The following is a 13,007-nucleotide window of genomic DNA, read 5'->3' as shown; positions in this document are numbered from 1 at the left end:
ACACCAAGCGTACAGTCATTTTTCATGTCCACATCACTTTAAGCAATGATTTTTTTTCCACCCCAGACAGAGGCGACACTAAAACATCATAGCCACAGCTTTACACATTTCTGAACAGTCAACTTCTTTTGTCTAAAACAGAAAACATCCTGCACTCTTTTGCCCTAATGAAGAAAACAATTACCAGTATCCCTTCAGCCAGACTTCTTAAGATGGGAGGACTCTCTAATGTGGGATTTTGAACAGGTTTGTTTGTCATTGCTTTAAAAAAATCGACCACTGACAGAAAATATTCAGATAATGCACATAATGCACACTCCATGTACCTATTTTGGTGCTGAGGTGCAATGGTAGCAGGGAAACTTCCCCCGTCTCCCCCTGGAACTCAGTGAAGGACTGGTCTCCTGCTCCTGCCTTAGGAGCTTCTTGGAAGTCTTGGAAGTCATCGTCATCAGTTTTGGTTGCCTAATTGAGTATATAATAGTTAACAATATGCGAGTAGTGAGAGTTAACAACACAGAAAAGTTTAACTAAAATCAAATTCTGGTCACGTCACCTGAGCAGGAGGGAAACTGGCGATGAAATTAGTGTTTGTGGGTGCTGGAGCCGGTGCAGCGGGGGTCATGGCCATGACTGGTGGTGCTGGCGTGGGCATGGCCATGGAGACTTGGGGCTGGGACATCATAGGCTGCTGGTGCTGAGGGAGTACTGGGGCCATTGCCATTGCCAGGGCCGGCAGATTGGGTACGGGTGGAGATGGAAACTGACTGAGGATTTCCACATTCATTGCAGGAAGGCCACTCTGGAATGAAGAACACTAGTATAATTACTTCCAATACTGCAGCAATTTATTTGATTCATTATGATTTTAGTTTTTCCACACTTTTAAATTTCTACTGTAATACATCTCTGAGGCAAATAGAATTTTACACCCCCTTCCTCTCTAGTGAAAATAAAATAACTCTAAATGCAACAATCTGGATTTTGATAAATTGAAGGAATAGGTTTTCTCTTAGAGGCAGAGAACATTTTCCTGCCTTTTAAACTAAATAAACTTAAAAATCATCTTAGATTAGCTGGAAAATGCAATATCAAACTGAGCAGTAATACTAATCCAACAATGCTATATATCATAGTAAAGCACTGACAGATGATTGTTTTATTGCACAATCACTTATTTTACCCCTCATACATTATGTTTTTTTTTCTGGTAATACTAACACAACTTTTCTTAAGGTTTTATACTTTTACATGTAGTGGAATATTTTCAGTGTGTTGCTATTTTTACATAAGTAAATGTACTAAATCCTTCCACCACAGCTGTAAAAATCTAAATTCAATTTGATTAAAATGGTCTATGCAAAGTGTCAGGCATCCTGAACACACTATTTTGTCCAATATTATCATATATTCATTGAACCAGGAAAAAAGTGCTTGCATATGAATTATTCAAAACAGTCAAGCTGCCTTTGAGCAGATGTCACTGCCATACTCTGCACTTGTTCCCCTCACAAGAGAATGCACCTTGTTGTGCTTGTGTTTTAAGGCTCTTGAAGATTTACATCACCAAAGGTGTCTTATTATTCCTCACATGGAAGCTGTGGCATGCAGTGTTTCGTGAGCTGCCTGCAGATTTGCATCCTCCCGGGGGTGGTGATGACAAGCCCAGGCTGAGGATGATAAGAAGCCTCCTGCCAAACTCAGCTGATGGGGACTCAGCCATACAATGCTTCACATGCCCTGGGCTGATTCACAACTCTGCTTTTTTCTCCCCGTTTTCAGCTAAGCCCATCTAATATCAATGTGGAGCTTATTCTGAGGCTTTGTGGAAGCTGTGGGGGATGATTAGTGACGTTGTTTCTAAGTGGATAATTTGTCTTGACACCACTGTTTACCTGTGCCACACCAATTAGCGCAAGTACAGTGTAGAGCTCCTCCTTGGTCAGCATGCCAGGTGTTGTGCGGTTGGCCGATGCCCAGATTTGCCCCAGTGCTTCCCTGGGAAGACCTGATGACATTAATATTGGGTAGAGCTTGGCTGTGTCTATCCCTGCTGGAGTCATGGTGAATTCAAGAACCTTCTTGAACATTTCTGAGAGGAGACAAAGCAGGGAAATATTTATGTATACCTTTCTTATTAAAACACTTCAGTAATGTCAAATATAAGGATCTGGTGCATTCCACTGGATGTAGGAATGTTCACCTGGGATGAGGCTGTCATTGTAAACCCAGGCTGGCAGCATTGGCTGGATGTGCTCTTGCTGTGGGTACACGCCAACACCTGCTGTCATACATGCACACAGACACACACAGAGTTAGTTGTTATAACAAAACCTTGTCTAGGCATACAATTTGCCAAGCCTCTTGGCAGCTGAGCCCTGCTTGTATTGAACTCTACAGCGTCATACACCTGATGTTTGGTAGCCTCAGTGCAGATGTAATGCTTGCCTGCACTGAATCACAAGCATCATAGTGTGACAGACAACTATAAATCAGTCTGTGGGCCAGTTTCTCTTTCAAGGAGAGGGAGTGAAAGAATCTGCCTGGTCACAAAAATTATTAAAACTTTCATTTCACTGTTGACAGTGACTCGACTGACGCTTTTTACACATATAAATATGCAAGGAAACATTTATAAAGGAAAGCTATTCTCTGTAACAGCCTTGAACAAAATTTCTGCGGAGCGTGTGTTTCGTCAGACAGCCCTCTCACACATAATATCCCCATCAGTCTTAGGCAGTTAAATCAATCTTATTACAAATCTCCCCAGTCTCCAGGATGAGCCTCTTTATTTCCCTTGATAACAGAGAGGACACAGACACAGACAAACAAATAACAGCACAAAGGCATAGCGGAATAACATGCACAATCAGCCTTGGCTTATGTTTGGCCCCAGTGACACCTGCCAATCCATGCACCACATTCCTGTTAAACCAAAGCAGTCAGCATGCGCCAGAGGTCATTCTCTGAGAGGGTGTTACACAGCCAGGGAACAAACTGTAGTATTGAATCAGCAGGTATTACCCTAGGACCTATAAAGACACAGTTCATTTCCACATTGTGTGCAGACAGAGCCAACATGAGAGGGCCCTTAACAGATTTAGCCTGAAGTGACAGATGTATAAGCAGGCAGTAATAAGAGCAGAAACTTGGCCTGGGAGAGATGTAAAACACCAGAAGGGTAGCTTAAAGATACCACCAGTCCACAGTAATCCCAGAGGTGAGGAAAATGTCAGCATGATTTTATGTAACATCATCATAGTGCACATAGCTCTGATATGGCATGAATCAATTATGACCCAAAGAAAGAGAAGCTGAAAACCTGCTGTAAAAGGTTATGATGTCAGGATTAGACAGAGAGAAAACACACCCAGGACAGAATGAAAACTACTGCCTTAATGGTGTGTTAATCCTGCAGCAAAGCAAGAAAGAGAATAAATTGGGAAGGCTTAAAAAAACAGGCACTTCTCTCACCACTGTCAGTACTGGTTTGTGGGGATGAATCAGCAGCTGATGGGTGAGCGCCAGATGCTGACAGAGAGGCCTCAGGTACGCTTTCTGCTGTGAAGATGGAACTCAAGTCCTCAGGGGCCACAGCCCAGTTCCTTGCTTTAGTGCTGGTTTGAAACTGGGCTGAAACCTTAGCTCTAGGACCCATTTCAGCCATACTCTGCTTGGATTTAAAGCTAACCTGGGCCATCTTATCAGCTGTAAGATCACATGAGGAGAATAGCTTCTCTTCCAGGGACGGGCCTAGAGAGGTAGATGAGGAACAAGCTTCTTGATAACAAGCTCTAGCTACACAAAGCAATAAATGTTTATTATTTCTATGAGTTTAATTTGCAATTATACATTCCACATACAGTATTAAATAATTAGAAATATGGGAAAATATCAACAGGCTTAGTATCAAAATACTATGTTTTGTGATACTTTACCAGTTTCAATAAACAGTGCATTCATTTTACTAGCAGTTTGCATACACTGATGGCTTTTTGTGTTGTGTTTAGAATCCAACACCACAGAGCAGCGGTGTAATCTATCTTCAGCCAAATGTCTGGCATTTTTTTCGTCAGATTTTACACATATGGTAGTGTTACGTAAGTTCTATTAATAATGCTCTTTTTAATAAGTCTACTATCAGTACATTTGCTCTGCACTTTATAGGTGATATTTATGACCAAAAAATAGTCTATGAATCCTGCATCACCAAAGATATTTTTTCAAAAACCAAGTAGGCAGGTCACATTTCATAGGCAGCATGTGATTTTACTCCTACAGTGTGAACAAAAAAATGTTTAATCCTCACATAAAGCTGCAAAATGGATTCTTTGGGAGGCCATATTTGAGTTTACATTCATGTCAGAGGCAGGTCAACCTAAAGCTGTCTAATCTTCTCATTCCAGATACAAACAACTAGGTCAGAAAAGTCTCAGAGGATTGAGGATGACAACACACGATGGAAGGCTAGATGTTGCATTTGTCTGGACAGAAGATGAACTCTGTTATGTTCAGTCAATCATAGTCATAAATACCCAGTGTCTGTTGTGGATCTGGGACCACAGCTGCTCATCCGAGAGATTAAACAACAGATGACACAGACAACCACAATCCTTTAGCAGTGCACCCACCATAAATGGATTTACTCAGTGGTGGACTGGTTAAAATAGTCTATAAAGTTCTGGATCCTCCTAATCTACTTCCAAAAATGTGGGGCTTCTAATTTGTTTGCATCCTCATTGAATATTTTATAGTCTCTGGTAGCTTTAAAGACTTAGATAATGACGCCATCTGCTAGGATGTTGCAGCATGCTTTCACACTAATGCAGGCCAAGAACAACGAAAAAACTGGAGGTACCAATAAACACAATGTGCATCAGCAATAAAAGAAGCACTGCCTCAAAAAATATTAGATGCATTTAAAGTGTAAACCGCTTCTAGTGATGGGAGGGGAGGTGTCAACAAAAGAAAAGTTACCTTGAAATGTAGATTGGGAGCTGGTGTTGACAGCAGAGTGTTGGGTGGCAGAAGGAATGGACACAGTGGTAGGAGGGAGTGATGGAGTGAAGGAAGAGGAGGACAGACCTGCTTTAAGGGAAGGGGACGAGGGTCGGACTTGGGCTTGAGGGGAGAGGTGAAAATCGGAGGAAGTGAGGGCATTCACAGGTCCCTGAACAAAATCACTAAATTCATCATCATCCTCAGAGAAACCTGGCTTAGGGTTAGGGGGCAAAGGCTGGACATGGGCCTGAGAGGATTGGCCAAAGGTGGAAGAAGTGGAGGACGAGGAAAAGGGAGGGAAGGATGTGGGGGCCTCTACGGGCCCCTGAAAGTCACTAAACTCATCATTGTCCTCCGACATACTTGTGGGGAGGGGGTGAGTGGTGACAGACGGGTGTGATGGCGATGAGTCTGCAAAAATGAAGAAATAATAATGATGGCACAACACAATACACACTACAATGGAGGATGAATTAAGGGCTGCATATTGCAAGAGCAAGATAAATCCTATGCTGTGCAAGTCCAGAAAGTGTAGAACAGCAAATTCAACCAAAGGCTTACAGCATTTAATTATTATTTAGATTAAAAAAATGCTATTTAAGAAACATATTGCTTTATAATTTTGGCTTTAGAGGAATAACTCAAAAGCAGTCTTATTAATGCATGTCTACAATTTTCAGAAAGGCACTGGAAGTACAGTAAAACACTATATATTAAAGTTACTTATCTTCAACTACAGAGGCACAATTATGAATATCCTATGAGAAGATACTAATTCAATGTCAGACAAGAGACAGGAAAATAATAAGTGGAAAAAAATGTAGGTATTAATCTGAATTGTATAATACTCTGACAGACCAAACTTTACCAGTTTGGTTTTTCTGGCTGCCCAGCTAAGTAGTCATCATGCTGACCTGCCTCTAATCCAGTTATTATTCCCAGACAGAGGACTTTCAGCGGGGCTACAAAGAGCAGATGTGAGGATGGCCTGCTGATGGAACGCAGACAAAAGGAAAATCCCAGGGATTACAACTAAAAGGGTTTGGGTGAAGGTACCTGGCTTCTTGGTCTGAGATGATGGAGTGGGATGCATCTTTGCATCTCTGCTGAAACCATCCAGGTTGCCTTTTATGGCCTCCAAGGCATCATCGCGGCTCTTCTCTCCTGTCTAAGTACAAAACAATAAAGTATCAAGAGCCCAGAGGGTTAGAAAGAAGTGCACTGGACATGTCACAAAGAAGAAGATAAACCAGATGTAAAGAATAGATTCACCTTGGGTTTAACACTGCTGAGCAGTCTGAGCTTCTGCTTCTGTTCCTCAAATTGTCTTCTTTTTCTGTCCTCCTCCAGCATTTTCTGCTGCTGCTCGAGCCGTTTTCTAAAAGGAAGAAAAGCAAAACAATTACCTGAAGTCATCTAATAACCTAAAAAATATCCTTAATGTCATACTTTAAGAACTGCGGTGATGATGAATACTTCAATCTACAGTATATATTTAGAGTTAAATTAATATTATATATTTAGAGTTACATTATATTAAATTGTATAAGTTGTGATGACGACGTTATTTATTTTTGAATGAATCTGGGATATTGAAAATGCAAATGACCACACTTTTGTGTTTCACACAAACAGCATTTGACAACATGCAGATGCCTATGTCAGCAGCACCACTGACTATCAAATACACAATAGTAAAATGTACAGCAGAGCCACAGCTACAACCACTGACCTCTGACCTGACAAGACAGCTGCAACAAGGAAATCATCTCAACTCAAAGAGGTCAGCCAGTTAGTGTTAATGGTAACATTCTTGTTGATGTGTAACGTTAACTGCTGTTGTTTTCTTTGTTACTAATGAGTCAGTTGTCAAGATTTTAATTACAGCGAACTGTACAGCTCCTCCAACTAATATTAATAATGTTTGTCTGTTGGAAAGCATAAACATTATGTCCTAAAACAAATCTGAGATGAGATAGCCAGTAAGTAATGTAGCAAGTGAACAGGCACTATGTGTCTGTATGTGTGTGTGTGTGTGTGTGTGTGTGTGTGTGTGTGGTAGCCCATGCATACTCCCAGTCCACTCAGTTTCTTGCTGAATGTAAAACAGAGCTGCCAACTTTCACACCACACATCCATTTGCTTGCACAGTGAAAAATATCTTCATAACTGATAATATTGCAGAGCAAAAGGAGGACACTGACAGCACACAGATAAAATGGAAGTGATGCAACTATGGTTTTGGAGAGAGGCACATGAGGAGCATGAATACATCACCACTGAACTCTAGTAACATAACATAGCTGGACATTTTTACACCACAAAGTTGCAAACACACTTGTAATCTATTCTTTTCAGTTTCATTTAAATAAAAAAAACCAATAAAATATGACACTTTATGATCAATCAGTAATCATGTGATAACTGTTCAATTTTTTTTTTTTTTTTTATTTCTTTAAGGTCACTTGACTTTGAATCATTTTAATTAATTATAAAGATGAACAACTGATCTTAAAATCTGGAACCATGTTAGTTTTGGGATTATTTTCAGGACAACTCCACGAGGATGATAAGATAGCAAGCAAAAGTCTGTATTTTTTACATATACACACAAACAAATACAAATTAAGGTAAAACATAGATTAGATAGACCTGTAAAACTGATACAAAAGCAATTATATGAAACTATAATGTAAAAAGCTTAAGTTTTCTAATAAATGGTATAGCAAAAACAGCACCCCTAAAACTAAAGGTGATTCAGTATGGTTTAGAAAACTGTTTTGAGAAATAATATAATTTTATTAAATAATTTAACTCTGTTCAGTTATTACTGAAGTATTCCAGAATATTCTATTTACATTTCTAGTTCATTTATACTTTCAAAGCCAAGCCCTTTATGTGCAACAGCATCCCGCCCTGACAAGTAAACTTAGATCCTACCCTCTGATTACAGTTTTCATAAAATGCAAATATCATTCCTTTTAATTCAACTCTACTGGTTTTATAAATAGCCTGTTATGTTGCAAAGTCTGTTCTATATTTATTAGTACAGGGTGGGGAAGCAAAATTTACAATGAACATTTAGTTGTTTTTTCTCAGCAGGCACTACGTCAATTGTTTTGAAACCAAACATATATTGATGTCATAATCATACCTAACACTATTATCCATACCTTTTCAGAAACTTTTGCCCATATGAGTAATCAGGAAAGCAAACGTCAAAGAGTGTGTGATTTGCTGAATGCACTCGTCACACCAAGGAGATTTCAAAAATAGTTGGAGTGTCCATAAAGACTGTTTATAATGGAAAGAAGAGAATGACTATGAGCAAAACTATTACGAGAAAGTCTGGAAGATACTATTAAAGAAGAATGGGAGAAGTTGTCACCCGAATATTTGAGGAACACTTGCGCAAGTTTCAGGAAGCGTGTGAAGGCAGTTATTGAGAAAGAAGGAGGACACATAGAATAAAAACATTTTCTATTATGTCAATTTTCTTGTGGCAAATAAATTCTCATGACTTTCAATAAACTAATTGGTCATACACTGTCTTTCAATCCCTGCCTCAAAATATTGTAAATTTTGCTTCCCCAGCCTGTATGTATATTTAAGGTGCTTAATTGCTTTATGTTTCACTTGTACACAACTAATTTCCCCACAGGGACCAATAAGGTGAGAGACTGACTGACTCCACTCCAAACAATAAGCCACAACAGAGAACCATGACATTAGAAGTCTTACTGATGCTCTTCAGCCATTTGTTTCTGCATATCTGCTGTGTACTGTGGTCCCGCAGGTCTCATACCCATAAACTGTGGCTGGCCCAAGAACTGCATCCCAGGAGTTTGCATACCAATCGCCATCCCAGCCTGTCAGACACAAACAACAAAAAACAGCACAGAAATCTCATTAGTATTCACACATTTACATTCTATTTAGCTGATATTAAGTGTTTGCACCAAGGGAAAACCAAGCAATTCTGGATGCAGTTAACTTAAGTCTTGTTAAAAATCACCAGGCTGCAATAAATCAATGTTAATGTGCAAACTGTTAGTGCTTGGATGAATTCACTCTCAAAACACTAAACAAGGGTCTCTGCCTAAATATAATCAATCAAAAAGTGTAAGAAGAACTTAGTTTAGTTTAGTTTACTTTTAGTTTAGATTACTTGTCTCAAACTTTGACGTAAAAAAACAAAACAAAAGAATAAAACCAAGAAATCAATTACATATGCACCCATCAATGGTCATTAGTCACAGAAAAAGTAAGGAAATACAATAAATCTAACATAAATGTACATGTGTATCAACTCATAATACACAGTTTGAGAAGGGACAGAAAGAAGCAAAAGCTTATCTAGTCCTGCCCCGTCCTTAATTTCCTTCATCGGCTATCATGTTAAAATAGATAACAGTAAATAACTAGTCACAGCACCTTTGTATTGACTGTAACACCATTGCGCAACCATTCTGCCAAGAAATAAAAATAAACAAATAGAGAACTAAACTATGCAGGGTATAATACGTAAACCCCAAACTTCATATAAACCCATCAAATATATGTCAAATTACACATACAATAATATTAAAGTGATATGATTACTCAATATATTTGTACGAGTCAATTAAAACTTGATTTAATTCAATATATTTTGCTGTCACTTTGAATGCATTCTGTATCTAATATAAATTCATCAAGTATTCATGAAAATCTCAACAAAATTCTGATGTACTTTCACAGAAAACACAAATATTATATCACAAATATTTTCTACCAAGAAATATAACTTAACTTGTGTAGAGAGGTGCCTTTAAAACTTTCTTGAAGGATGGCTAAATGAAAATCATTTGTTCCTATGATGCTGTGTGTGTAAACTGTGGGACATCTGCGATCACAGTAACCTTGTTTTATGTCCCCTGATTTTGTCTACGTAATCCTACCTGATCAAGTGTTAACACTAAAACTCATTATCATAGAGTTTTAATGCAGTAATGGTCATCTTCTTTCTACAATTATGAATGTTAGAACTCCCAAAATACGATGCTTGTTAGAAGGGTTTGCTGGTCAGGAGAAACAGTTGTATCTGTTGTATCCTAATGTTGACACAAACACAGATTAACAAACTAACCTGCATGGGCATGGCACCTGGAGGCATCTGTCCCCCAAAGTTCATTCCCATCATGCCTTGCATGTTAGGCTGCATGACCTGAACCATAGGGAAGCCCTGTTGTTGCTGTTGCTGCTGCTGCTGCTGCTGCTGCATGGGTACCATACCTGCAGAAATGCATAGGCAGAAAATCCTCTTATGCTATAGCATGTGAAGGATGACTGTGAGTCCAGTCTGACGTACACTGAGGACAAGTTAATACAAGACCAAAGGGCGAAAAAACCTCTAGAAGATATACATGATTCACTATTGCAAATCAATTCCCTGGACAGCTGGAAAAAGTCACAGACTCAGCAACAACCAAATCTGTTTTCCTGTGACTACATTCGACAGCTTAGACCAAAACAACAGAGAAAAGAGAGAAGAAAAAAAATAGAAGAAAGTGTGTTTGTTTTCACAGATGCTGTGTAAGCTGACAGCCAGAGCTGAGCAGCTCGCTCAAACCGGAGCCCCCAGATGATTCACCATGTCACGGCTCAACTGGGCTGAATAAATAGCTTGTTTAGGAGGCTGCACACATTCTAATTTGTCGAACTAAAATGACATTGCTAACAGGAGCATGTAACGACCCTGGAGAGATGTCTGTCCCAGTGGTGTGTGAACTGTTTATCAGATGTGTTAGTGCAAAGTCAACAGTCTAAATAACATGAACATGCACACCTAAGTGATAGCACATCTGAAGTCTGCATTGGAATGGCATAGCTGGTTTCTTCTTGTGCCTTATGGTTTATGGTAATGTTAGAAAAACAGCAAACAGGAAACATACTGTGTTCTGTGGTTGTTTATTTAATCTATGCAAGTAGTGGGTCTGCCTGTTGACACCAGACAAATTAGTGTGTGTGTTATGACTGGAGGCATTGTTAAAGTGAACCTCTACACAATGTAAATAACACCTTCCATTGTTTAGCTTCATTTTAATTGGGAATCATTTCCAGCTTACAATGCAATTTTACATATAACTGTATCATGAGTAGGCCCAGTGTAGTTTTTGATTTCACATTTAAAAGGCAAATTCAATCCAACAGACATCTTGAATCTTCTTATTAAAAGTGGAAAAATCCAGTTTAGTGGTATAGAGCAAAGTGTGTAATGTGGAAGAATGACTCACCTTGTGGTGGTCCCAAGCCCCCTCCAACAGGGTACATAAAACTGAAGGGAAGAAAAGAAAAACACAAGCTGTGAGATTTCAGTAATTCTACCCCAGTGTGCAAATATAAACCAAAACCGTTTTTGACTCGAGCATTAAATCTGAGAGTGCACTATAATTGTTACAATTGGTCAGAGCAGCTTTGGTGTGTTATGGTATGTGATGAGCCACTGTTCTCCACACTAAAACTGTCCATTCATACAGACTGGACTCAAGATGTTAGAATTTAAGAACGGTTACCAAACAGGAGCAACATTAGAATTGTAGTGAGTAAACATCATAGACATGCTGCCATTTCCACAGGCGACTTGGACTCTGTCACTGTGTCTGTGCTGAGAAAGAAGCCTTTAAGAAATAATCAGGGAAAAGCTCTACAAATTGGCCAAGTCTGTCCCTCACTGGAGCCAACCCACACAGGCCTCCAGCTATTTGCCAAAGAACTTATTACAACTCAGTTCTTCAGGCCTGAACTAATGCTGCAGAAGGAAAAAGAAGAAAGAGGCATCCAGGACTGACTCCAAGCTACATCTGAGCATCACTAATCCAATACTGAGGGGGAATAGCTTTATAAAACTGATACGTTTCGCTCCAACACAGCTGTGCTAACAAAATGCTGATTAGAGAGAAAGGACAGTCACTGTCAATTCAAGCATTCCCAAATGAGTTTAAGAATACTGAATGGCAAATGACACTGATATTTTTATTATAATTCAAATTTTACAAATTTAACATTTAACTGTATTTTGTGATTAAATAACACCTGAAGGCCTGCACATAAAACCTACATCATTTAGTGAATTTGAAATAAAGTGTGTTGTTACACTTCAATGAATATAGGAAATATAGTGGGCTGAAATGATAAAATGGCTTAATACTGTATTTGCCACCATCCTAGATTCAGGGAATATCAGTTTCCATTGCAAAGTGATAATTTAACAATATTAACCTAAAGATGGAGGAGAGATGAGATTCCCTGAATTCTAATATAGTACAACTATGTGTTATCTATGACCATGATGCATGACTTGAAGGGTTTCAAATACTCACATCTGCAGCTTGTAAGATTTACAGCTTAAAAAGCTTTTATAAGAGCACTACTGCACTGCTGCCCACCACTCGGCAGCAAATACCAGGTCATGACTGAGCAGATTAACATCCAAGGAGATAAGCAGTAATAGCAGCTGTGAAAGCCAGGCAGACCAGTGCCTTGTAAAAAGGCCCCTAATCATACATCATCAAACTGTTATGAAAGCATTGTTCTTTCCAGCATTGTGAGGAGTTTTAGTCAATAACTGAGGATGATAAAATCATTATTTTGCCTATTGTGAAGATGCTTTTTTAGTGGAATACAAGTGAGACTATCTATAGAATGATGGCAAAATGAAAAGCAAATGATTCAACCTAGAGCTGGGCAAAAATAAAATAATGAATAAATTGCGATAATTTCCTTGCAGGTTAGTGGCTATGATTATCATGATACACATTTTTTTTTTTTTTAGAGATTATTTCATTTACATATATGTCAAGTAAAACACAAAATACCTAAACTAACCAAAAGTCAGATTTTGAAGAAACTTTAACAAAATGATAATCTGATATTTATTGTGATAGTTAACAATTTCTATGTGAAGATTCATATCATAACAACATTTTGGAGTCTATCACACAGCCCTTAATGAAACCATTATTTCT

The 13,007-nt window shown here is 38.7% G+C and overlaps 1 protein-coding gene across 1 annotated transcript in view; it reads right to left on the bottom strand.

Moving 5' to 3' along the window:
- synrg (synergin, gamma) overlaps positions 1-13,007 on the bottom strand; it is a 39,708-nt gene that overhangs the window by 24,834 nt on the left and 1,867 nt on the right. Inside the window, 12 exon segments of the mRNA XM_030152986.1 lie at positions 327-372; positions 375-465; positions 557-802; positions 1,896-2,092; positions 2,204-2,284; positions 3,475-3,753; positions 4,978-5,412; positions 6,058-6,169; positions 6,274-6,379; positions 8,743-8,870; positions 10,130-10,275; positions 11,277-11,317. Of these exon segments, the coding sequence (XP_030008846.1) occupies positions 327-372; positions 375-465; positions 557-802; positions 1,896-2,092; positions 2,204-2,284; positions 3,475-3,753; positions 4,978-5,412; positions 6,058-6,169; positions 6,274-6,379; positions 8,743-8,870; positions 10,130-10,275; positions 11,277-11,317 (1,908 nt within the window).

This window comes from Sphaeramia orbicularis, chromosome 13, assembly GCF_902148855.1.
Source record: "Sphaeramia orbicularis chromosome 13, fSphaOr1.1, whole genome shotgun sequence".
NCBI lineage: Eukaryota > Metazoa > Chordata > Actinopteri > Kurtiformes > Apogonidae > Sphaeramia > Sphaeramia orbicularis.
This window is presented reverse-complemented; position numbering and strand designations above follow the sequence as displayed.